Genomic DNA, 26601 nt, shown 5'->3' on the forward strand with positions numbered 1-26601 from the left:
TTTCCAATATACTGACTGGAGCATGACTTCCAAAGCTTTGGGTCAAAGAATCAAGATAACATTGAACACGTCCTGTCAATCTAATTGGTTTTGAGTGATTCTTAAATATTGTTCAAACAATGACCAGCTTTGCAAAGAAAAGGAAAAACAAAATTCTACATCCTGAGAATAGAAATTAAGGTTTGCAGGAAGGAGGGTGATAAGAGAAAGAAGACCACAGTGTTTGATGCTATCATGCTTAGTTTGTACTATTTAGGAAACTTCTTTAAAACTACATTGTTCAGTAGCAGCTAGGACTAATGGTGAGTGTTTTTCTTTCATTTGGGGTTCAGGAGAAGGAGTTTTGTTTTGTTTTTAACAAAAGTTTATGAATTTGCATTTGAGAACTAGTTTAATAATTAGCCAGTTAATAACAAATCTTAATTGCACTAACAAACTAGCTTTCTTTATATTGGTGTTTCTGCACTGCAAAGGCACAATTACCCGAGTGCTGTAGTGAGTTTGTTTGAATGTAGAAATCCCATTGAAATAAAAATGGAGTGGACCATATGGGCAAACGTACTTCAGTTTTCTGTCCTATAACTGTTGGAGGAAGTAATTTGGTCCTTCAAACCTACAGGAGCAATACCAACTTTATATCTCACCTTCTGCCATTACAGTTCTTAATTCCCATAATACCTAAAATGATCACAGTAGAAAAGTGGCCTTTCAAAAGGCTGAGGTAATTAGGACTTTTCTGTTTATAATATAAACCAGAATAAACTACCATACCCAATGGCCATCATCACTGTCCTAGGGATGGCTGAGGTTTGGAGCAACCATGATCTACTTCAGCGATAGTAAGTAGAAAGAGCTACATAACCTGCTCCTATTGCTCTATATGGCAATGTTCTTCACCATTGAGGAAACTAGATGTGGATTTCAATGTTTAGTGGTACTACTGCTGTCCAAGTCATGCAGATGTGGTGCTAGACTCAAACAAATTCTCAGCATATGAATGTAGTTTACTTCACTTAATGCCCTTAGTGAAAGTCCAGATCTTCATGGAAAAACTGGCCACCTTGGATTAATGGATCAGCACAAGAAGTGTATGCCACTATCAGTTTTAACAGCTTGGCACAACCTTGTTTTGGTTTATAAGCAAGGCAGGAAATAGTGTTTCAGAATGGAAGGATGTGCTAGTTATACTGAAAATAATCTTGCAATATTATTTAGAAAGCCATTAGTCACCAGAAGTAGCATGTTGTAAACAGCTTTAGGATTCTAAAGTTTGCTGTATACCTTTTTGGTCCAATCGTGTTTAGGTTAAAAATGGCAGTTGGCATAGAGCTGAACATGCATGAATATTCATAGCCTCAACCAATGTGGCACTCTGGGAGTGAAAGACAAAGATGAAATGATTCTAACTGTTTTGAACCAGAAAGACAGCGTGTGTGGTCCCTTTCAGCCTCATCCCAATGACTTGTCATCCATATCATAATGTTATAAATGCAACATTAAGTGCAGTCACTAATGTTGACAATCCACACAGAAATAACCACTCTTTCGGTTTACTGACAATATGGATGATTGACCAGTTATACACTTTGTTTTAAAAAGGAAAATTTAATCTAATCCACTAAATTATTGCCATATCAGCCTCCTCTCCGTCTTCAGTCCAATAGGGAAAGGGGTCATCAATAGTTTGGATGATTTAATGGTGAAATCAGGTTCATTAATACAGCTTAGCTCTAGATGTCATCACAGTCTTGATCCAGCACTGTGAGCTGAATGCTAATATTGAGGTTAGAGTACTTGCCCTTGACTTTAAGACAGGATTCAACCAGCTATGGCACCAAGCAAAACAATTCAATAGGGCCAAATCCTCCACTGGCTACAAAAAGGACATGTCAAACAGGAAGATGGTATTGCAGCCCCAGACCACGATGTATCCAGATTTGATTCATCAATGACCATCACTCAGTTGTGAGGTCGGAAGTGGTGTGTGCTGATGAGTCCACAAGTGTTCAACTGCATCCGCACCTCTTTCAAAAATGAAGTAATCCTTGTCAGCAGGACATGGATAATGAGTTAATCAAAAGAAGTTCCAGACATTTCTCCATGACCTTCAATGACACAACCATCACAAAGGCTTCTACTGTTATCAGAGATCACCAAAATCTGGATGTTCACAATGAATGATTCACCTCCGAACTTATAAATCCCTACATACCATCTGTGAGATTTAATGCCCACCTGGAAAAATGCAGCATCAGCTATGTTGAAGGTGTTTGACATAATTCAGTGTATTTAAGGCACCCCGGTCACCTTCATTTATATGCATCCCTCTTACCACTTGGTGTACTGTGGCTAGAGTTCCTAAGTCTGGCAAGGTTCACTGCAGCAATATAACAAAGCTTCTTTGACAGTATCTCCCTTCCCTGCAGCCTTGACTACTGAGAATCATAGAATCCCTACAGTGTGGAAGCAGACCTTTTGGCCCATCAAGTCCATACCGACCTTCCGAAGAGGAGCATGTCACCCCTTTATCCTATTCCTGTAACCCTGCATTCCCCATGGCTCATCCACTTAACCTACACATCTTTGGTCTGTGGGAGGAAACCCACACAGACATGAGAATATGCAAACTCCACACAAACAGTTGGCTGAAGTTGGAATTGAACCCTGGTCCCTGGTGTTGAGGCAGCAGTGCTAACCACAGTCACTGTACTACCCAAAAAGTACCAAAGCATCAATCTCATGAGAAAACCATAACTTTTAAATTCTTCAATTCACATGCTACCTGGAAATGGCCAGAAATCATACTCCTTCGATTTCCAATGCACCATCATTAGGACTGCTGTCTTTGAGAAGAAGGCCTCACATGTAACACCAACCTCACCCTAGGACAACGGGATGGGAAATTAATATTGCCTTGTCATTGTCATTCAGAAACTTGGAAAAATATAGTAAAATCTTTAGGTCATTTCAGAACTCCGATGCTTTTGTACACAACAATACTACAAAGTGTAGAGATAAGCCAAAGAGACCAGATAGGACAAAAATGAAATTCTTGGGTTGCTGGAAGCCAGAAATCAAAACAGAAAATGCCTGGCATTCTCCTGTCAAGAGAGAAACAGATTTAATGTTGCAGGTTAATGACCTTTGGTCAGAATTAGACTAGGTTACATTCTAGCTTCTAGGTTCAATCATCATTCTCTGTGGTTCTCAGCCAGGGAGGAAGCAGGAATGCTAAAATCAATTTCTGCATCCCTGAGTTGTAGAGAGGAGTTAGGCTCATTCATATCTATCAAATCATCACGGTTGAAAGACATAGACAATGAATAAAGACTAGATTCAGCTCATTTGAGCTTGCATTATTTTTCCTATCGTTCATGATGTCCTTAAGAGAATGTCAGAAGTCACACAACACCAGGTTATAACAGGTTTATTTGCAGTCACAAGCTTTCGGAGCGCTGCTCCTTCATCAGGTGAAGTGAAGAGAAGCACACAGGCACAGAATTTATAGGCAGAGTTCAAAAGATGGTACAAATGATGTGAGTGGAGTGTTGATAGACTAAATAGCAAGTCGCTGCAAGTGATCAAAATGTCAGATGGTGTGAGTAAAATGTAAACAGCTGAATTGCAAGTGAAGGGATGACCTATGATCCGATTAATTGAGGCAGAGAGATAATTACGAAAAAATTAAAAATAAGGTGGTGCTTAAGAGAACAACATTTATCATCCTTATCAGGTATGGCCTACATATGGCTCCAGGCGCACAACTTTGTGGTTAAATCATATCTGTCCTCTGAAACATCCTAGAAAGCTTTACAATTTCATAGTAGTGGATAATAAGTGCTGGGCTTGCCAGTGACACTCACATCCTGTGAATAAATTATTTTTAAAAAGTACTGATGCCAATATAACGACACCCCAGCAAGATTAAAGGCATTCAAAACTGGAATGGTGAAAATTGTGCTTTCTATGCCCAACTTTTCCATAATTATTTTTCCTATTTTTAAGGTGATGAGGCTCTAATGCTTGGCTATAGTATGCAGGGAATAGGTCAGCCTCTAGTGATGGACTTCATCCAAGTTGCTGATCTTCAATATGTGAGCATTGATGATGAATGTTAATGGAAATCAGCAGGATATTCAATAGTGAAGGCATCGTTACTAATGCAGATTCTGTTTTAATTCAAAGTCCATTATGATGTACTGCTAAGAATGAGTTCTTGAATACAATTAGGAACAAAATCTGTGGTCTGTTTTTCCTTATTCTGTGTGGATCAGCTACTGGAGCAGAGATTAGGGTTCGTTGCTGGTCTGCCTGATTCAGATACTTAGGAGATTAACTTGGTAAGCCTGTTTGGATCTTATTTGCTATAAAATTATTAAATGATTCTCTTTCACAAAAAACGACCTTAAAATTACTCAGGCCTCTTGGTGCCACGCTCAGTCAAATGCACTTGATGCAAAGGCTGTTCTTACCTCACCCTTGGAATTCAGTTGTGTTGACCCATTCTGGACTCAGGCTGTAACTGCTTTGGAGTTGAGTGGCTTTGGTAGAACCCAAATGGAATATTGCTGAACGAAATGCTACTTGATAAAATATTGATTACACCTTCCATTAAAATACTGTTAATTGATCCTACCTGCCTGGTAGTGTGTCAAAATATTGATTAAACTAACTATACCTTGGAAGTTTTCATTTTCTTTCAGCTAAGTGTTGTATAGCTCTAGTGGAACAGCTTAGCTAGTTCTGGAGCATCAGTATTCAGCACTGCACCTGGGATGTTATTGGGGCCCATAGCCTTTACTGCATTTGTATACTTTGCCATTTTTTAATACTACATGTAGTGAGAGAAACTGACTGAAGACAGGCATCTGTGATTGTGGAGTTCTCAGGAAGAGACCAAGATGGATCAATTACTCATTGCTTCTGACTGAAAGTGGTTACAAACACTTCAGACTTGCCTTTTATGCTTACACGATACCCTCACCATTGTTGAACATGGGGAAATTCAGAGTCTCCTCCTCTCATTGACTGTTTAATTGTCCATCACCATTAATAACCAGAAATGGTGGCAGCGGGCCGTGGAGGGGGTCGTTAGGGCCGACTGCCTGCCCCTCTTCCGCGGTTACGTTAGAGCCCGGGTGTCCTTGGAGAAGGAGCATGCGGTGTCGACCAACACCCTGGAGTTGTTCAGGGAGAGGTGGGCGCCGCAGGGAGTGGAGTGCATCATTTCTCCCTCCAACTCTATTTTGATTTAGTCCCTACCCTCCCCCTCACTGTTTGATCACACAGCACTGTCCTTTGATGTGAAGGGCAGTGTTTGTCACTGGCCACCCGGGTGTTTTCCTATCTTCCTGGTGGTGGAAATTGAATAAAGATCGGTGCACTTTGTGTCTTTCACTGTGTCTCACACCTGCACACACACACCATGGGTGCTGGGGATAAAATAAGCACTACCGCACTTAGGTGGTAGTGTGGGGGTTAAAATATAAAAAAAAACAAACGGGGACCTTCCCCTTCACTGAAAAAAAAAAGAAAAAAAAAAATAACCAGAAATGGTGGCAGCGGGCCGTGGAGGGGGTCGTTAGGGCCGACTGCCTGCCCCTCTTCCGCGGTTACGTTAGAGCCCGGGTGTCCTTGGAGAAGGAGCACGCGGTGTCCACCAACACCCTGGCGTTGTTCAGGGAGAGGTGGGCGCCGCAGGGAGTGGAGTGCATCATTTCTCCCTCCAATTCTATTTTGATTTAGTCCCTACCCTCCCCTTCACTGTTTTGATCACACAGCACTGTCTCTTGATGTGAAGGGCAGTGCTTGTCACTGGCCACCCGGGTGTTTTCCTATCTTCCTGGTGGTGGAAATTGAATAAAGATTCGTGCACCTTGTGTCTTTCACTGTGTCTCACACCTGCACACACACACCATGGGTGCTGGGGATAAAATAAGCACTACCGCATTTAGGTGGTAGTGTGGGGGTTAAATAAAAGAAAAAAAATAAACAGAAGCGTTAAGCACTACCGCAGTTAAGCGGTAGTGTGGGGTTAATAAAAAAAATAAAAAAAAAATAAAAAAAAATAACCAGAAATGGTAGGACAACACTTTAGTCTGATCCATTGTTTGTGGGATTGTTTAGCTATATCTATACTATGGGGCTTCAGTTGTTTACCACGTTTGCAGTCCGTTGTAGCTGCATCATGTTGGTAGCTCATATTTAAGAGCACCTGGTGCTGCTCTTGATGGGCTCTGCTATCGTCTTAATTGAAACAGGATTAGCCTCATGGCTTGCAAATAATAATGTTCGAGTCAGATATATGCCAGGCCATGAAGTTACAGATTCTGATGGAATAAAGTTCTGCTGCTGTTGAAGCCACCATCATCTGAATGTGCAGTTTTAAAGTTGGTGGTGACTTTATGCTGATATGTTCCCATGATAACGTTAGGTTGCTAATTCCAAGATGTTGACCCTATCCACGTTTGGATGCTGAATGTAATTAATGAGAGATGGCCTGACAAAAGGCAACAAAAACACAAATCTCTAGAGATTTAAAACAAAATGCTGAAAAAACACAGCTTTTCCAACAGTAAAGTAAAAAGCAGAGTTACATTTTGACATAAGTCTTTGCTAGAATTGAAGACTGTAAGGAAGCTTGTCTAAAGACATTATGAACTTCCAAGATGAAAAATAGCTAAAATTTGTGAAAACAAATGTACTTTCCAAAATTGAACAGGAAAGGATTCAAAATGAGATCCCCTTTTCTGGTGTACAATTAAGTTTTTTTCATAGATCAAATTATCATTCCATATAAGTTACTTGCCGAGCACTCAACACACGCCATCTCGTCTGCTACAGAGTAACAATCCAAATCTATCTGGCTTCGTACAGTGTAACTGTAAGGAAACATAGCGCATACCAACACCACTATCTCCACCTGGAGTAATTCACAATGCCAACCACTCAGTAAAGGTTACTTGTTACCACTGTGTATACATATAGTGTATACTATAAATGTAACTACTTTTGTAACCAGAAAACAATTGGAATTATATTATTAAAAATATGGTTAAAGAACCGAAACTCGAAAGGTTTAAAAAAGAAAGGCCTAACAGAATAAAAGTGACAATGATCTATTAGTAAACCTTGTTACTAACTCAGGTTCCCAAACAGAAAAACTAATCCTTATTCACAATCAAAAACTCTTCACAGTCATGAAAAAAAATCTTCCATTAAGTTTCCCCTTTGTCAAAGTCGCCCAAATGATTCGAATCTTGACTCAAATAATCTCGTTAACTCTGCCAGGAAGAACACTTAGGGTTCACAAACACAGCACTGAATCCCTCTTAATCGAGAGAAGAAAGAGACCTTTAGCAATCAGTTGTTGATGTAGGTGTGCCCTTTAACCCGGAGGAAGTCGTTGGTTGTGTACAGTTGTTGCCATAGAGAAGAGTTCAAATTGAAGGAAGTGAGTCAATGGGAAGAGCCATGGCTGCTGAGGAAGGACAGAGGGGAAGAACAGCGGTTTACCCTCAGCCAGACTGTGGCTTCCACCGCTTCTACACCAAGCTCTCCACCATCAGGGCCTCGGACGACGAGAATTTTAAAACCGAGGTCAACCTGGTGTTCGATCAGCTCATCTCGGAAAACTACCTCAACGATCCCAGCATCAGCCGCGAGGTAAGGAACAGGCGTGGGGGCAGAGCCCTGCTGCCTCTGGTCTGGGGTAAGTGACAGTCACTCCCAGCCACAGCCACCAAAATACAGTCATGTCGCAACCTCTTGCTGCAAATCGTTTCATCTGGGAAGCAACTGTTCAGATTTAGTTGTATAATGGTTCTTGTGGTGCGGTGGTAGTGTCCCTACCTGTGGACCGGGAGGCCCAGGTTCAAGGCCCGCCTGCTCCAGAGGTGTGAAGTAGTATTGCTCAACAGGTTGATTAGAAAAATGGGTAATTTTTTAAAAAAAAAAGCATTGCCTCTCCCCTCTTCAGAGTAAGGGAGTCCAAAACTTGGTGGACCTAGGTTTAGGGTGAGAAGGGAAAAATTTAAAAGGGACAACCTTTTCACACAGAGGGTGGCACGTGTATGGAATGAGCTGTCAGAGGAAGTGGTGGAGGCTGGTACAATTACAATATTTAAAAGGCATCTGGATGGGTATATCAATGGGAAGGGTTTAGAGGGATATAGGCCAAATGCTGGAAGATGGGATGAGATTAAGTTAGGATATCTGATTGGCATGGAGGAGTTGGACTGAAGGGTCTATTTCCATGCTGTACATCTCTATAACTCTGTCCTTCTGGTCTATTGGTTGGCATATTTAAAGGGGCACAATCTTGTAATCCTCCCCCATTTCAAACACAAGTTTTTCATCCCATTTCTTGCTGAACTCACTGCTCAAAACCTGGTCGAATCTGCCATACTTATTCACAGTTACTACTTATTTAAAAGAAATGCTTCGTCTGTTGGAGAGCCCTTTGGAATATCTGGAGACACTATACAAATGCCATTGTGTCTTTGACGGTGAGTGTTGTTAGAATGATTTGGATGTTGAGAAGGTGAATGCCACTTCATCATTATCCACTGTCTGCGAGTACACATGTTTTTAAACAAGGTCTGCTTGATAATTATGAATGGATTGTTAAGGACCAGAACAAACCCCCTCAAAATATATTGAGAAGATAGCCCAAACCCTAACTTTTTCTTATTTTCAGTGTAAGTGTAAGAGTTTGCATTCCAGATATAATTCAATTGGTCAAACTACTCGACTTTAAGCAAAACACACTTTATTGTTACACAACAGTTGCACAATCCTTCATCTGAAATCCTTGGGGGCCAGTTGTTTTTCGGATTTTGGAATTTTTCAGATTTCAGAATGAATGACATTTTCACAGTGAAATAAAAAACGTATTACCAAACAGCAGACCCACTTTTGACTAGTACAAGCTCTGAGACACAATTGACTCCTGCTGGTGCTGGGGCCACGCCGCCACATCACATCTGAGTGATTTGAGTTGAGTAGGTGTGGAGCTGGGTCACATTTTTGTATGCCAAAACAACCTTGTTATATAGAAAAGAACTTCATGAAAGACACTTCAGATTTCAGAATTTTACATAAAGGATTGTGTACTTAAAATAGAGACGAAATAAAAATAGAACATAGAACAATACAGCGCAGAACAGGCCCTTCGGCCCTCGATGTTGCGCCGACCTGTGAAATATTTTAAGCTCATCCCCCTACACTATCTCATCATCATCCATGTGCTTTCCTAGGATTGTTTAAATCTCCCTAATGTGGCTGAGTTAACTACATTGGCAGGTAGGGCATTCCACCCCCCTACCACTCTGAGTAAAGAACCTGCCTCTGACATCTCTCTTAAATCTATCACCCCTCAATTTGTAGCTATGCCCTCTCGTACCAGCTGACGTCATCATCCTAGGAAAAAGACTTTCACTGTCTATCCTATCTAATCCTCTGATCATCTTGTATGTCTCTATCAAATCCTCTCTTAGACTTCTTCTTTCTAATGAGAACAGACCCAAGTCTCTCAGCCTTTCCTCATAAGAGCTTCTCTCCAGACCATACAACATCCTGGTAAATCTCCTCTGCACCTTTTCAAATGCTTCCACATCCTTCCTGAAATGGTGCGAACAAAACTGTACACAATATTCCAAGTGCTGCCACACTAGTGTTTTGTATAATTGCAGCATGACGTTGCAGCTCCAGAACTCAATCCCTCTACCAATGAAACCTAACACACCATATGCCTTCTTAACAACACCAACCCTCTGCACATCCACACTACCAAGAATCTTTCCATTGATTCAGTATTCTGCCTTCCTGTTATTCTTCCCAAAGTGAATCACCTCACATTTAGCTGCATTGAACTCCATTTGCCACCTCTCAGCCCAATTCTGCAGTTTATCCAAGTCCCCCTGCAACCTGCAATATTCTTCCACACTGTCCACTACTCCACCAACTTTAGTGTCATGTGCAAGCTTACTAACCCATTTACCTATGCCTGCATCTAAATCATTTATAAAAAATGACAAACAGCAATGGTCCCAAAACAGATCCTTGTGGCACACCACTAGTAACTGGACTCCAGGCTGAATATTTTCCATCAACCACCACTCACTGCCTTCTTTCAGAAAGCCAGTTTCTAATCCAAACTGCTAAATCGCCCTCAATCCCATGCCTCTGCATTTTCTCCAAAAGCGTACCATGTGGAAGCTTATCAAAGGCTTTACTGAAGTCCATGTACACCACGTCAAATGCCCTACCCTCATCTACATGCTGGGTCACCTTCTCAACAAATTCAATGAGGTTTGTGAGACATGACCTGCACTTGACGAAAACATGTTGACTATCGGAAATCAAATTGTTGCTTGCTAGATGATTATAAATCCTATCTCTTAAAATCATTTCCAAAACCTTTCGTACAACAGAAGAAAGGCTCACTGGTATATAATTACCTGGGTCATCTCTACTGCCCTTCTTGAACTAGGGCACAGCGTTTGCAATCCTCCAGTCCTGTGGTATTATACCTGTAGACAATGACAACTCAAATATTAAAGCCAAAGGCTCAGCTATCTCCTCCCTAGCTTCCCAGAGAATCCTCAGAAAATCCCATCTGACCCAGGTGACTTGTCTACTTTCACTCCTTCTAGAATTGATAACACCTCTTTGTAACTAACCTCGATCTTTTCTAGTCTAATATCTCGTATAAGAATTGGTTTAACAGTAACTCTATTAAAATGCTTAACGAAATGATGTATGTTTTAACTATGACTAATTAACTGTTCCAATATAGTAACATTCCACAAACATTCCCTTGGCAAAGGCAAATTCAGCAAAATAGATTGTCTCACATGCAGCAGGAAGAGAGCCCCAGGTTTTAGCTGTAACAGAGAGATGGAGAAGAGTTTCTACATCCAGCCTCAGAACCCCAGCAGCTGCAGAAAGTTAAAACTAAAACTCCTGGTTCTGTGGGAGCTTGGCCCTACCCATTCAGACTACTTTTATTGATCCAACTTTAAAAAATAATCCCAAGGCCTCACAATCTGTTTACTTTATTGGCTTTGGTTGTCACCTGTCTCAACCTTTCTTCATTTAAAAAAAAAGGATAAAATACATCTTTTAAAGCCAAAGTATTGTCACATGGTTCCTTGGTAAATATTTATTCTGCTTTCCTGAACTCCCAAGATCACTTGTAGAGTCTGTACTACCAACCTCACTGCAGTATAAATTGGAGATTAACCTTTTGGGTTCCTTGGTTGTGGTACAGTACTGCACTGTGTAGTACAAAGTAACTCACTGTTAATTTTTGTTTGCTCATTTGGAAAACAACTGGCTGGATGGCCCAAGTCTTATGTCACACAGCGAAGCTTCTGTTCTTGTGCCAAAAGCATTGTCAACTTGACTGTGGTTCAGTCAATGAAAGAAATGACGAATGATAAAGTTGCACAATTTGTTTGAGGGCAGTCAGCACCAAGGAATTGTACCTCAGCATCTTTAAGGTTTTGTATGTAAGTGATGAATTGTGGTGAGATGGATCGCCTGATCTTTTCTGTTCCTGCATAGATGTAGGCTGTTGTATTTGTTGACATAACAAATTCAGTTTAACAACATAACAATTATGGCGCTTTTAACCTACTAAATTGTCTCGCAGTACTGTGATTTGTTGGATATGAAGTGTTTCACATGCTTACAATATGCTTGCTTGTTCATCTCAGGAAATATGGGGACAAAATAGCAAGGAATCATCGTGACATGCATGATGTGTAGTATGTCTTATTCTCTTCTGTTATTAACTTCCTTAAAAGGTAATGTTGTACTAATGATTCTTAAAATTGATTTCAGTCATTTGGTTAGAAATGGGATTGAATGTTCTAGGGAGATAGATGAGTTAACCTTGGATGGATCAATAAGAGGCATGTACTGCAGAACAGCTATTATCTGGGGAAAATCTTAAACTTCTCATTCTGCTCACTGCCCTCAGATATACATAATGGGACGTAATAACAATGCAATTTGCAAGAAGTAATTTTGCCAGGTCCAATGAACTTGACCTATTCCCCACTTTGCGTCCTAAACTTCAAAATAATGGTATCCATTTAAATATGTTTCTAATTTAAACTGCACAGAAGAACTGATTATAAATATTCCAATATCTTCATTGATTTTTTTAAAAAAAGGAAGTTCTGTTGATTTGGCACCACGGAAAAACATTGCAGGAAATGTCCAATAATTTCTAACACTAAAGATTTGTATTCACGCAATAATTGTACAAAGCCTTTTGGTAAGCTTTGTGGAGTGGAACTGTTGTAATTATGCATCTGTCTACAGGAGGACTTTCAAAAGAATGTGACTGGGAAAGAAGAACTGATTTTAGTTGGGCTGGATTGTTATGGAGCTGCAGCACTTTCCATTGAATATCCACTTGATTATGTAGTTCTGACAGGCTTTTTTTTTCTAGTGTGCTATTTTGGTACATCTTGTATATTGTTTGCATTCAAGTTCTCCTTCTGGTTGTACATAGAAATGAGGGGAACACTTGCTTTGGAGGGCAGCCTGTGGCTGCCACATGACTTGTTGACCATGAGACTCTCTGCTCTTAGTGCCTGCTGTAAATATATTGAAAGTATTTGTGGATTGATAATCAACTACTTTGACTACACCATGAATACATCTTCCATGGCTATCAAGTCCTGGAACTGGACTTGTACACAGAGCTACTGGCTTAGAGACAGGAACACTAACTACTGGGTTATAAGACTTGCGCATTTTAATATTCCCTGTTTCATGAACTATTGTCACAATCACATGACGTACTTGGATAATTTCTGCTATTTAAAAGTGACTGCTGTCCATCCAGCCTGAAACCAAGGTATGACTGAGGTATTCATCGGAAATCCTTGTGATCAATCTTGAAGCAGCCTTGCTTTTTGATTTTTTTTTTTTTAAAAAAAAACCATAACTCATTGATTGCTACCAGCTTGCAAGAGATACATGAGGAATCTCAAAATGGTGACAAAGGAGAAATGAAACTAGTTTCTCAAAGATAAAAAGGCTCTGAGATACCTTTTTATGTATAATGTAAACTATTAATCTGGCCCAGGAGAGGATGACTGCAGAATTAACCATACCCCCTGAGGGAAAAAGGGATTTTATCACTGGTGTTCCAGCAGCTTGGTCAGTGTAAAGTGTAGTTTGTTTTATGAAACCACTGCTTATGCAATATGAATCATTGGAAAATACTGCACGTCTACCCAAATCAGTCTCCCGATGAGACTGTCACTGTTAAGGATGGTATTTGTTCCCTACCTGTGACTGTGCTGGGAAAGTTTGAGACAACTGTGTAACTCTCAAGGTCACTGCAGAGGATAGTTAAGAGTTGCTTACACTTAAAGTACACATGTACCAGCCCAGGTGAGGATGGACAGGTTTCCTTCCCTGCTAGAGATGAGAGAACCAGTTGGGTTTTAATGCCAATGCCAACTTTTACTGGCACTGAAATTTTGTTTTTAAATTTTTCAAACTCAATTCAAATTCTTGGACTCCCATTGCCTGGATTATTAGCCTGAGCCTCATGAAGATTAGTCCAGTAGAGGGACTGCTCAACAACCAAATACTGCAATATCTGGTGCAGATAGATGTAAAGTACTACTTACGAGTATGTCAGAACTTCATTTGACTTTTCTCCAAATGCCAATCACTGCAGTTTTCCTGCATGTATGATATCAGGACATAAGTTGTATGTTTTTCTTTTCCCTTCAGGTCAGTTGTTCCCACCCAACTGTGCTGCATTTTAGAGCCCACTATTATCTCCAAGAAGGGTGATGGGATGCTGGAGGTTACTAATAGAACGTGTGCTGCAGAGAAGCAGGGAAACTCAGTGGTTATCAACTGAGTCAATCATGAGGTTCTTAATAGAAGTGAGGGTCTGTAACAATTAACTCCTTGCAGATGTTGCCCTCCCCTCGCTCATTCTCATCAGTTTCTAGAGTCTTTAGGGGATTGTATGTTTTGCATAATCTGGTTGATGGCAGGTGTTGATGCCTGGATGCATTCCAGGAACACTCGGAAACCCACTGACATAGTTAGATTGCATAATATTGGAATACACACAATTAACAGGCTTGGTTGGTGTTTTTGTCGATTTAGGACAGAAGTGAAAATGTGATATTCCTGCTGCATGATATCCTTCTTGGATCTTCTTTCTACCTGACCATAGAGACCATTATCACCTTTTTTATTGGTTGCAGTCCAGCACATCATTCACTGAAACATCTGAAACACTGTCAGATTTTATCAGAGTCTGATAGTCATTTTTTAACAGCACTCACAGGATATAGGCATCGCTGGCAGGGCCAGTGTATTTTGCTGATTCCCTTTCCAAATTTCCTTTGAGAAGTTAGTGATAAGCTGTCCTCTTGAACTGCTGTAGTGTGTATGATTAAATAACTTACACAGACCTTATGAATGGTAGCTCCAAAATCATGATCCATCAGTGAAGGAAGTGACATGGTTCCAAGTCAGGATGGTGTTATTCCCATGCATCTATTGCATTTCTCCTTCTAGAAGGAAGAGATCATGTGTTTGCAAGGTGATGTCATAGAATCATAGCGTCCTAGAGCTGTACAGTATGAAAACAGGCCCTTCGGTTCAACTTGTCCATGCCAACCAGATATTCTAAATAAATCTAGTCCCCTTTGCCAGCATTTGGCCCATATTCCTCCAAATCCTTCTTATTTGTATACCCATCCAGATGCCTTTTAAATATTGTAATTGTACTAGCCTGCATCACATCCTCTGGCAGCTCATTCCATACATGCACCACCCTCTGCATGAAAAAAAATTGCCCCTTTATAAATCTTTTCCCTCTCACATTACACCCATGCCTCTAATTTTGGACTTGCACACCCCAGGAAAAATACCTTGTCTGTTCACCCTGTCTGTGCCCTTCATGATTTTATAAACCTCTATAATGTCATCCCTCAGCCTCCAACACTCCAGGGAAAGTAGCCACAGCCTATTCAACCTCTCCGTACAGCTCAACCTCTCCAACCTTGGCAACATCCTTGTAAATCTTTTCTGAACCCTTTCAAGTTTCACAATATTCTTCCTGTCGTATTGCATGCAGTATTCCAAATGTGGCCTAACCAATGTCCTGTAAAACCGCAACATGACCTCCCAACTCCTATACTCGATGCACTGACCAATAAAGGCAAGCATACCAAACGCCTTCTTCACTATCCTGACTATCCGTGACTCTACTTTCAAGGAATTATGAACGTGCACTCCAAGGTCTCATTGTTCAGCAACGCTTTGAATTAAATGTATAAGTCCTGCCCTGATTTGCCCTACCAAAATGCAGCATCTCACATTTATCCAAATTAAACTCCACCTGCCATTCCTTGGCCCATTGGCCCATCTGTTCAAGGTCTCATTTTACTCTGAGGTAACCTTTTTCGATGTCCACTACCCTGTCAATTTTGGTGTCATCTGCAAACTTACTAACCATACCTCCCATGTTCACATCCAAATCATTTATGTAAATGCTAACAGCAGTGGACCCAGCACTGATCCTTGGAGCACACTGCAGGTCGTAGGCTTCCAGTCTGAAAAACAACCCACCACCACCATCGAGCAAATCTTAAACAAGTTGCTGTGGTTAACCGTGTACATAGTAGATGCTAGAAACACTGTGCATTAGTGGGGAGAGAATTCCTGTGAAGATAGTAGATGGGGTGCCAATCATGTGGGCTGCTTTGTCTTGAAACTCTTGGGCTTCTTAAGTGTTGCAGGTGTTACGCTCATCTAGGTAAGAGGAGAGTAGTCTATAACACTCTTGACATGTACCTTGTAATTGGTGAAAAGGCTTTGGAGAATCAGGTAGCAAGTTATTCACTGCAGAATTTCCAGTAAGGCTCGTGTACAGTGGTAACTCCGAGACTGTTGGTGGTGCTTGATGGTAGTACAATTGAATATCAAGGACAAGTGGTTAGACTGTCACTTTTAGGAGATAGTATGAGTTTCATCTTTGAGCTATAACTTCAGTACTGCATGATAATATAACCAATTCCAAATGGTTATAAGACTAATTGCCTACACTACTGAATAATTGTTTAACTCTGATTTTTAGGTATCCATATTTACCATATTCTAATCCCAAATGGCTTTAAGGATGGCTACAGACATTGCCCAGTAGTCTCTACTCTCTGTGTGGCATAAATTAGCTTTAAAATTGGGTCATCATGAGGTGGATTATCATACCCAGTCATTATGTCTATAAGAACTTTGTACTAATTTGTACTGTCCTCATATATTACCTAACAGGAAGCCTTATTTTAAATTTTATCAAGTCAGACTTATATAGTTTATAATATTGTCTCATGCTTGCCAGTTTACAAAATTAGTTTGGCATACAGGGGCAAAAACAAGATCTCATTCTATGGAGAATAACAGCTGGTATTTGTGTATAATTAGTATAATATATGCCTTTTGCGAATGTATTTTCAAACAAAAAAGAAACTTTTCCGGATTGTAGTTTCTCCATGTCAGTTGCAGTTAATTATTACCAATTAAGGACGGAGCAGCAAACCTGACTTATTTTACTTGGCATTCCTTGATCTTCTTTCGTGACTACAGATGTGGACAATTTTGATTTTTAAGGGTTTCAAACAGTTCATAATATTAGCAGGATAGGTATTAAAATTGAACTCACAATTGCACCCCCTACCCCTTTATACTGCCTGTGCTGTTCTGCTGTTCCCTGACCATGCCTTCAATTTCTGGTCTTTCCGTTGCCATTCTTTTCCTTTAGCTGTCGGCGATATCTTTTTTTCTAGAGTCCTGATTAACAGATGGTGGCAAACTGGGTGATTCCGAGTCAGCAGCTGATTCAAAGCTTCTTAAGTTTGCTCCAATGCACAACAGCACTGAGATTTTACTGTGCAGCCTGTGTGATATTATCAAAATATCTGTGAAATTTTACAGATAAACCATTTTAGTTTATTCTTGCTCATCGTCCTTTTTACATCCTTTAAGAACATCGCACTTAATGATTCAAAAATCTATTTAAATAATTTTAGTATCTAGCCTTCACAACTCTATGGAGTGGAGAATTCAAGACGTTCAGTACGACCTGAGAAAAGGGATTCTTTCCATCTCAGTTTTAAATGAGAGTCACAGAATAAGTGGCAATGTCCCCTTTCGAGATTCCCCCACTAGAGGAAACTGCTTCTCAACATCCAGCCTGTCAAGCCTCCTCAGAATCTTGTAGATTTCGACAAAGGTATCTCCTCATATCTCTAAACTCTCATGATTAATAGCCTAAACTATTTAGTCATTCTCCATAAAATCCCAGGAATCTGCCCAATGAATCTCTTTTGAATCCCAGTCAGTGCTAATTTATTCTTTCTCAGATGTGGGGATCAAAGCTGAGGACAGTACAGTCCATAATATTAGCAGGATAAGCATTAAAATTGAACTCATTTTTGCACCCCCTGTCCCTTTGTGCTGCCTGTGATGTCCTGCTGTTCCCTGACCATGCCTTCAATTTCTGGTCTTTCTGTTGCCATTCTTTTCCTTTAGCTATCGGCGATTATCTTTCTTCTAGAGTCCTGATTAACAGATGGTGGCAAACTGGGTGATTGCACAGAGTGTGGGTCCGGTTAAAGCCGTTTCAGATATCCGCAGTTTATCATGGCCTGACCATATTATAGAGAACGTTCCAGAACCAGGGGCCAGGGGCTGCTGGGAAGGTAAATTTCCTATTTAAATGAATGGGTTCGCATCTATCCACAGTTTTGGGCTTTCGCAGTGAGTCTTGGAAAGTATCCCCTGTGGGTATGGAGGGGACTACTGTACTTCAGGTGCTGCCTCACCACACTCTGTATGATGTAGCCTGGAAAAATACACTGTTAATGGTCAAATACATGAAACTGACCATCAGCAATCTTCAGCATGCTTTATATAAAAGAGGATTAAGGCTATTACAGTCCAAGTAAAGCTACCTATCTTGGATTTTTCTTTTAGCTGTTTCTATCCTGTAATGATTGCAGGAATGGCTTAATTTGTTTTTGGGAAAGGTATTTCATTTTCACTTTGTTGGTATGTGTGCAGTTTTAAAAAGAAACATTTTTGTTTTAACATTGTGCTTTTTTTCATGTCCTATACTTTCCACGTAGAGAATGTGCATTGGAAACCAATTTGTGGGCATTAGCCAAAATCATGATGTATCCTGTGGTCTGTATTCAGCATCTTCTGCATAAATGTCCATCAATGATTAGATCTTTTGTGGGAGCCTTACAGAGGTATCACAGATACCAGTCTTCAGCCAATTCATTTAATTCTGAGTGATATCAAGAAATTGTTGAAGGCACGGTTACTGCAAAGGCAATAGGTCCTGACAACATTTTGCAATAGCACAGAAGACTTGTGCTGCAGAACTTGCCACATCCCTAACCAAGCTGTTTCAGTACAGGTACCCTACACTGGCACCGACCTGACAATGTGGAATGTTGCCCCAGTGTGTCTATACACAAAAACCAGGACAAATCCAACCATTCAATCAGTCTAGCCTCAATCATCAGTAACGTGATGGAAGGTACCATCAGCAGTGTTATCAAAGTGTTGTCAAACAGCACCTGCTTAACACTAACCTGCTTACTGATGCTCAATGCATGTCACACAAAAGAAAGGTAATGATCATCTTCTTAAGAAACAACCTTCCTTCACTGTTGCTGGGTCAAATTTATGGAACTCTAGACCTAATATTATTGTGGGTCTACTGCAGTGGTTCAAAAAGGCAGCTCAGCACCACCTTCACAAAGACAAGTAGAGGTAGGCAGTAAATGCTGGTTGAGCCAGCAACACCCAAGTTGTATGAGTGAATTAAAAATAAATTCCAGTATGCTCGCTGGAACAATTACACTAAGACTGAGGGTCAGGTGCAGATGGTATAGGATGAGTCCATCAGAAATTTGCAGTGATAGGAGAAGATCAAATACATTTCAGTGGAAAATATGTTCCACAAATAACTGTCTGTGTTTCTATTGCACTTCATGCAGAAAAATGATCCAAGTGCTTTAAAAAAGCAAAAGCAAAAATGGAATTCGGCTAAAGAGCAAGATGTTAAGATATTAGGAAGCTGAAGTAGCAGTGCAAAACTCACAAATGACAAGGCTCTTAAATATGTTGTTGACTTCGAGAGCTACTGAGTATAACTTCTCAGACAGTCACCAGAGCCTTGTCATTGGGTCTGTTGCTTCAGCCATTATCCACATTAAAAGTGTGATAGGTGTTGTTGCTGTTTTTATTGTCTCATTGTAATTGATCTTTTCCCAACACTGCAACTTCTTGTTAGTTCTCATCCTTTATTATCTGTACCTGACCTGCATTCTGGTGGTATCAGTTTCAACTAGCTTAATGGGATCCCACTCATTGAAAAGTTAGAGACCAATCCAGTGGATTGTGTGTATGCCGTGGGGGAGAGGGATGTACTGCAGGGAGCAGGCATGCAAAGGAAATATGTCGTCCTTGCCCAGTCTGGCTTACCTGTGACTCCAGACCCACAGCAATGTGCTTGTCCCTTAACTGCCCTCTGAAAATGACCTAGCAAAACAGTCAGTTCAAGGGGCAATTAGGGATGGGATGCTGACCCAGTAAGTGACACCAACAACTGCTGAACGAAAAGTCAGAAATAGATGAGTGACCACTCAACCTGCCTTTGGTGATGATCACCCTGGTATGATTGAAATGTTTATAGTGCTGCCGTTCAGGACTATTTCTGCTTTCCTCCACCGTCTAGTTGCACTTGCATTTTAGCCAGAGCTTCAATGTGAAGCAAAACTATGATTAGATACAATTAAATATGAATTTATGGCCTGCCATACAAATGCAACACAACTGGTACGCTTGTATCTCCTTATTTATTTCTGACAGCCATAAAGCAGGAGCAGATGCCATATCACTAATAAGTTGAGAATTGTGGAAAATCCATTATAGACTCTCGAGTGTATTGGTTTTCAAATTTGTTTCTGGCATCTCTGAATGTTTTACAGGGTCACCAGATTTGGGTTTGGAAATATTGCACGTGGAGAGTACATCTTGTAAATTCTGCATTCTACATTTTTCTACACTTGCTTACTTACTCCTTTCCTGCTTTTCTTATTGAAAGAGGATTTAATATTAAAAACACTTTCTGCCCTGTTTGTGTAATTTCCCCTTAAGCAGTTGACTTTCAAAAATGCTTCAGGAATTGGGGGTCTTTCTCATTTCATAAAACCAGTTTAAAGTGAAATCAAAATAGCTGTGCTTTTCTCTCTCGTTCTCCATGTAAGAGTTTGATAGATGTTCCATGAAACATTTTGATCCAGTTGCATATTCCAACTAGATCTTGGGAAGTTTTAGGTCTCTGCAATGATGGTAAAGTCGTCATAGTCCCAGGGGACATGAGGCTACTCTCTCATTAGAGAGAGAAGACTAATGGTGAGTTTAACCTGAGGGTCACCACATCTCAGGCAAGAGGAGACAGCTCTTAATAGTAACCTTAGCCGATGCGGGAATTGAATCCACACTATTGGCATTCCTCTTTATCACAAGCCAATCATTCAATTAACTGAGCTAACTCCAGTCACTTTCATATAATATATAATATTAGTATTGGAAAATATTATTATTGATATATGCTAACATAGTAATACAGTGCTGAAATTCAATGCTCATGGATTAATAACTGCTTGCCTGTTAAACTCACTGGCCAGTGTCATAAAAGTCATATCAGCATGGTATTTCAGCTGTGTGGAATGGAGGTCAACACCTTATTTATAAGAGCAGGATTATTATTAGGACTATTCAACAATATACATGACAATGACATAATGCAGAGATCTTATTTCACATAAAGCTAGGAACATTTCACTTGGAATGTTTTCACTTGGATTTCATTAAAGTGAATGGTCAACAAGTGAAGTCTTTATATTTCTCCTGTCAACTGTGCACATAATCTGGGTACAGTTATAAATGCTGGACTTGTAAAATGGTATTGTACCTGAAAAGAGTATTTTGCACGAACAGCAGAAGAGTTTAGCACTGTACTGATCTTGCTGGTAATGTCCACATCCTATGAAAAGATAAAATAATTGCAACATCAGACATGGTGAATAAAAGCTTGCTTCTAGCAGTACTGTTGCGGTATTGATTTGAGAGCATCATGCAAGAATCGTGATTTTAAGATGGACTGGTTTGGGTCTAATATTTTCTCCCTACATTGCCTTGATGGCAGTACAGTAACTAAACTGGTGATATCACAGAATTAAAAAAGCCATTCCTTTAAAAAAACTTCATATCTATTTCTGGTCTTCATTTATTATTAAGGGCACTTCTATATTTAACTGGGTTTTGAGAGAGCAATGCTCGTCCTTCATTTGAGAGTACTGTCCTTCCTTATCTGTGGTTAGTATGTCACTACAGATTAGTCAGAGGTCTTCAATTTAGAAAAGGTAAATCTATTTGTCTAAACATATACTGTCAGTGCATGAATATGGTCCACAGGGGCATGTACTATACAGAGTTTGTGAATTTATACTGTCCAGTGCCTCCGTTTGGTGTAGGTCCATTGGAGAATGCCAGTTTAGAAAGTGGAGAGTTTCCCTTTTGGGGAAATCAGATCTCAGTTTTTCAAATTAACATCCTCTAATTGCCCTACACTGAACTAGTGGAAGCTCGTACTGGCATTTTTTTTTTGCAGTAATGGAAAGTCGATATTTTGTGTCTTTAAAATAAAACAATGGCCTGGAGAGCCCATGCCTGGTAATGCAAACCTGCACCCCAGTGTAAGAACACTGGGGCACCAAAATGAATCAGGACAATTAGTAAGCTATGTAGGGGGCAGGGATTTTGTGGCATATCTGGAGACTCAGCAGAAAGTGGCTTGTCACTGTTGCTGGCTAAATAGAAGTAAGTAAATTTTAAATTCTAAATGTCATCGCACTACAAGAGCTGCAATGTTGAAGGAAGTGATTAAGAGGATTATGTCTGCGAGTATTTAAGATAGGAACTGATATGGAAGTGTTAAAATCAGAAAATTGCAATTTAAATCATGACATGGAATACAGGTATAAACTGTTGGAAGGCAAGTGATGTAAATCATCCCAATGTGATGTCAACAAAATGTAACGTGAAAGTGCAAGAAATCCTTTACTACAGGACTAATATGTAAGGTGAATTGTTTGATCAGGCCTTATCTAAATTGTGGCAGGTTTCTGAATCTTTATCACTGTAAATTATAAATAACCCTTCAACCATGAGAATGAATTAATTGAAAGCTTGTTTGGATGAAGGATGAACTTTGAGAAGTCTCAGTCATCTTATTTTTCTCATATCTCAATTGCAGCACGTATGTTCCTTACTTGTCCAAGCCTGTCGACTTGTCCAGTTAAACCAGGAGCACCTCGTAAACAAAATGTGTCAACTAATCCATCATTTGCTTAACCGCTTACAGGTAGGAACCTACATAAACTACTATATTTATAATCCCTGCTATTTATAGTCCCTTTTTGTTTGCATTTAACTGGTTTCTAATTCCCTTCCAACTGCTGTTTTCAAGTACTTATACTCAGACACATTGAACTAATCTATTTGTTTCATTAAAAAGTCTAGTAAATGCCTATCTTATTCAGATAACAGTAGTGAATGGAATGGTTACAATTATCAAAGGTTATAAAGCAATATGTTCAGCTCTTGTGGAGCAGTGTTAGTGTCCCTACCACTGTGCCAGGAGGTCCAGTTTCAAATCCCACCTGCGCCAGAGATGTGTCAAAACATTCCTGAACAGGTTGATTTAAAAAAAAAGTAACATTAACTAACTGAATGGGAGAACAAGTGCAAGGGGCTGAATGGTTAAGTCTTTTTCCTGTGATAGGAAATGGAGTTAGAGTATCATAATGTTTGAATAGGTAGCATTGGGGTACTAAACCATCTGACATACAACATCACAGTTTCAATCCCTACCATGGGCTTGAATCGGCTGGAGTGATGGCAGAAGTTTAACATTTAAAGCCTGGACTCAGAAGAAGAGGAAAAAGAAATTGCTCTTATGAACCCTAGTGGAAAGTGTGTGAAGATGTCGAGTAGGACGTGATGGGGCTTTGCTGTTGTGCCACTTGCCTTTCCCATCTCCAGATTGTGTTTGAAATATAGCTATTTGATAGAAGTATCAATGAGCAGGATATTTGCAAAACCATATTCCAATACTCAGAAGTGCTTCAAATAGAAGTTATAAGTTAGTACCCAAAGACTGAAGACTAAAGAAAGACTTGGGCTTCTTGGTCTTGAACACAGACCTTTAGGAGGTTATTTCATGGGCCCTTAAGGTAGTAAAATGGAAAAGTATATGTAGAACAGCACTTCATAGCACCAGAACTGAGGCCACTATGAACCATAACGAAGTTGTTGTGTTGAAAAATATTGTCTCTTCTGTTCTAAGATGAAGAATTTTAATAATGGAAACTGGGAACAATGATTGCAACTGGACAAATGGGTTCCACCACTTTATCTTAATGCCCCTTACCTGCTTAGATTCCTTACAGTGTGGAAACAGGTCATTTGGTCCAATAAGTCCACACCGACCCTCCAAAGAATAACCCACCCAGACCCATTTCCCTCTGACTAATACACCTAACACTATGGGCAATTTCCCATGGCCAGTCCACCTGACCTGCATATCTTTGGATTGTGGGAGAAAACCAAAGCACCTGGAAGAAACCCACGCAGACACTGGGAGAATGTACAAACACCCACAGACAGTTGCCTGAGGCTGGAATCAAACCCAGGTCCCTGGCGCTGTGAGGCTGCAGTGCTAACCACTGAGCCATCATGCCGCCTCTTGATTCCATATCCTTTAAAATTCTGTTATGCTTCGGAGTACCAGTTGGTGGAGGATGGAACCTAGTCTCCGGGACCAGTATGTGGAGCATCTGTGTTCTGCACACACTAACCAACTCTAACTTCCAATTGCCATCCACTTTAATTCCCCCCTCCTACTCCCCCAGTGACATGTCCATCCTTGACCTCCTCCACCATCAGAGTGAGGCAAAACTGAAACTGGACGAACAGCACTTTGTATTTTGCCTGGGAAGCTTACAGCCCAATAGCCTCAACATCGACTTCACCAGTTTCAAAGTCCCTCCTCCTCCAGCTTTATCCCATGTCTAGCCCCTCCCCTCCTCCTCACCTCCCTGACCTGTTCTAACCTGCCCAGCTTCCTATTCCGCTGCACCCTTCCCACTGACCAATCACAGTAACCTCCTACTTGCATCCACCTATCACCATTCCACCGACCCTTCCCCCCAGCCCCACTCTCCTCCCTTCTGTTTTATTTCTGTGCTTCCATCCCCCTCCCCAGTCCTGACGAAGGGTTTCAGCGTGAAATGTTGACTTTCTTCTCCTCTGATGCTGTCTGACTTGCTGTGCTTTTCCAGCTTCACGTCTGTTGACTCTGACTTCCAGCATCTGCAGTTCTTACTGTCTCCTGTTGAGATTGCACCTGTCCACTAGTGTTTAGTAACTTCTGAATACTGATCCCTAAACCTCACAGCTCCTCCACGGTTCCTGGTTCCTTACAGTTTAGAAGATACTCAGACCTATCTTTCCAAAGAAAATGACCTTGCATTTCCCTTCATTAAGTTCAATTTGTCACAGTTTATCCACTCATTTAACTTGTCAATTATTCTTACTGCTTTACCTTCACTGTTTACCATGTCACCACCTCACTTGGTGGTGTTAGCAAACTTAGATGGACAGTTCTCGCTTCCTTTTATTTAAGTCAGTGATAAATACAGACCCCGGTACAGCACTCTGGGGAACATCAGTCACATCCTGCCGATTGGAGTACATACTCATTATCCCTTCTCTCTGTTTCCTGACTCCTAAGCAGTTCTCCAACTTGAGGGTTGGCTCCAATGCCACACTCTTTCATTTATGTGAGCATCTCTTGTTTAGAATCTTATCAAAGGCTTCTGGAATTTGATATTAAAAAAATGGACACTGCCTTATAAGCTTTGTTAGCAAAACTCTTCAAAACAAAATTAACCAAGTTAGATCACTAGTTGTGATTTGTGGAGTGTTATTTACATCAAAATAACCTTCCACCAATCACTACAAGTTCTCTCTGATCAGTTCATCTTCATCAAAGTGATAAGGATAGCTGGAGAACAGCAATCAGGAAGAACATCTCCCGATAAGGGAGATCCAATGACATTTGGTCTGCTTGAATTGGCTGCTGAGACATTGAATACTCTAACAGAAACTGTTTGGGGGCAGTGCAAAATATTCCCTAATGGCTTATAAAAGAAATGTAGAGAAGTATTTTAAGACTTCTGTTTTTAAAGGTACAGGGTGAAGATTACATGACATGTTCTTCTAGGGAGCCACTGTTAGTAATAGGTGGCCAGCTGGTCTGTTTTCTGTTGAGCTTTTAGAGAGAGGAATGTTGGTCAAGACATTTGGGGAATTAATTTTTGTTGTGTCCCAAGGTGACAGTGGATGAACAGAGTTTGGATCTCCTACTTTCCTACTGCATCCGAGCACTGCAGCAGTGTAACTCCTGGACCCATGTGGAAATACTACAGGCAGTGGCTGCCCTTGTCTATGGTAATGGGACACGATGCCAAAAGGTACGTTTGCTTTCTTTTTTATTTAAAGGAAAATGTTGTGTTGCAGGCCACATCGGTTGGTTATTCAGTGTGGAGCAGAGTCAAGCAGACCATACAAAATGCAGATTTGATCCTTGATCTGAGTCAGTGTTTTTAATAGCATGGGAAAAGGCTCTTTGGCCCATCATAACCACGTTGATTATCTATCTATTTCTGGTCCCATTGTCCAACACGAGGTCTGTAGCCTTGTATGCTATGGCATTCCAAGTCGTTGGCTAAATACTTCATAAACATCTTGAGGGTTCGGGCCTCTCCTGCCCTTTTTAGGCAGTGAGTTGCAGATGCCCACTAGTCCCTGGGTGAAAACATTTTCCCTATAAACTCCCTGATCTTTACTTTAAAACTCTGCCCCTGATTATTGACCCATCTACGAAGGGGAAACGTTTCTCCCTATCTACCCCATCTGTGCCCCTCATGAATTTGTACACCTCCTCTTGGCCTTCTCTGCTCTTAGGTAAGATCACCGGTCATCTAGTCTCTCTTCTCAGCTAAATTGCCCCAACCCAGGCAACATCCTGATGAATCTACTCTGCAATCTCTCTAGTGGAAGCTCAGCCTTCCTATTTTTTAAAAAAAGGAAATTCTGCGGATCCTCTAACTCAAAAACAAAACAGAAATTGTTGGAACAACTCCGCAGGTCTGGCAGCATCTGTGGAGAGAAATCAGAGTTAACATTTTGGATTGAGTGACCCTTCCTCAAGGTCCTCAGGCCTGAGGAAGGGTCACTCAACCCAAAACATTAACTCTGATTTCTCTCCACAGATGCTGCCAGACATGTTGAGTTGTTCCAGGAATTTCAGTTTTTGTTCCAAACCTCATTACAGCAAGTCAAGTGAGTCAAAGAGGGACAACATCACTCTTTTCCCTGTGATGCTGAGAGGAACTGTTTGGAGTG

At 40.6% G+C, this 26601-nt stretch overlaps 1 protein-coding gene across 1 annotated transcript in view; it reads left to right on the top strand.

Moving 5' to 3' along the window:
• The first annotated feature begins 7461 nt into the window (after window positions 1–7461).
• heatr6 (HEAT repeat containing 6) overlaps window positions 7462–26601 on the top strand; it is a 71990-nt gene continuing 52850 nt past the window's right edge. The window contains exons 1-3 of the mRNA XM_087977304.1: window positions 7462–7665; window positions 22388–22495; window positions 25527–25667. Of these exons, the coding sequence (XP_087833430.1) occupies window positions 7462–7665; window positions 22388–22495; window positions 25527–25667 (453 nt within the window). The remainder of the gene's footprint in view (window positions 7666–22387; window positions 22496–25526; window positions 25668–26601) is intronic.

The sequence above is a fragment of the Chiloscyllium plagiosum genome, unplaced genomic scaffold, assembly GCF_037043375.1.
Source record: "Chiloscyllium plagiosum isolate Xiang-an unplaced genomic scaffold, Cpla_swu_hap1 HiC_scaffold_31, whole genome shotgun sequence".
In the NCBI taxonomy this organism is placed as follows: Eukaryota; Metazoa; Chordata; class Chondrichthyes; order Orectolobiformes; family Hemiscylliidae; genus Chiloscyllium; species Chiloscyllium plagiosum.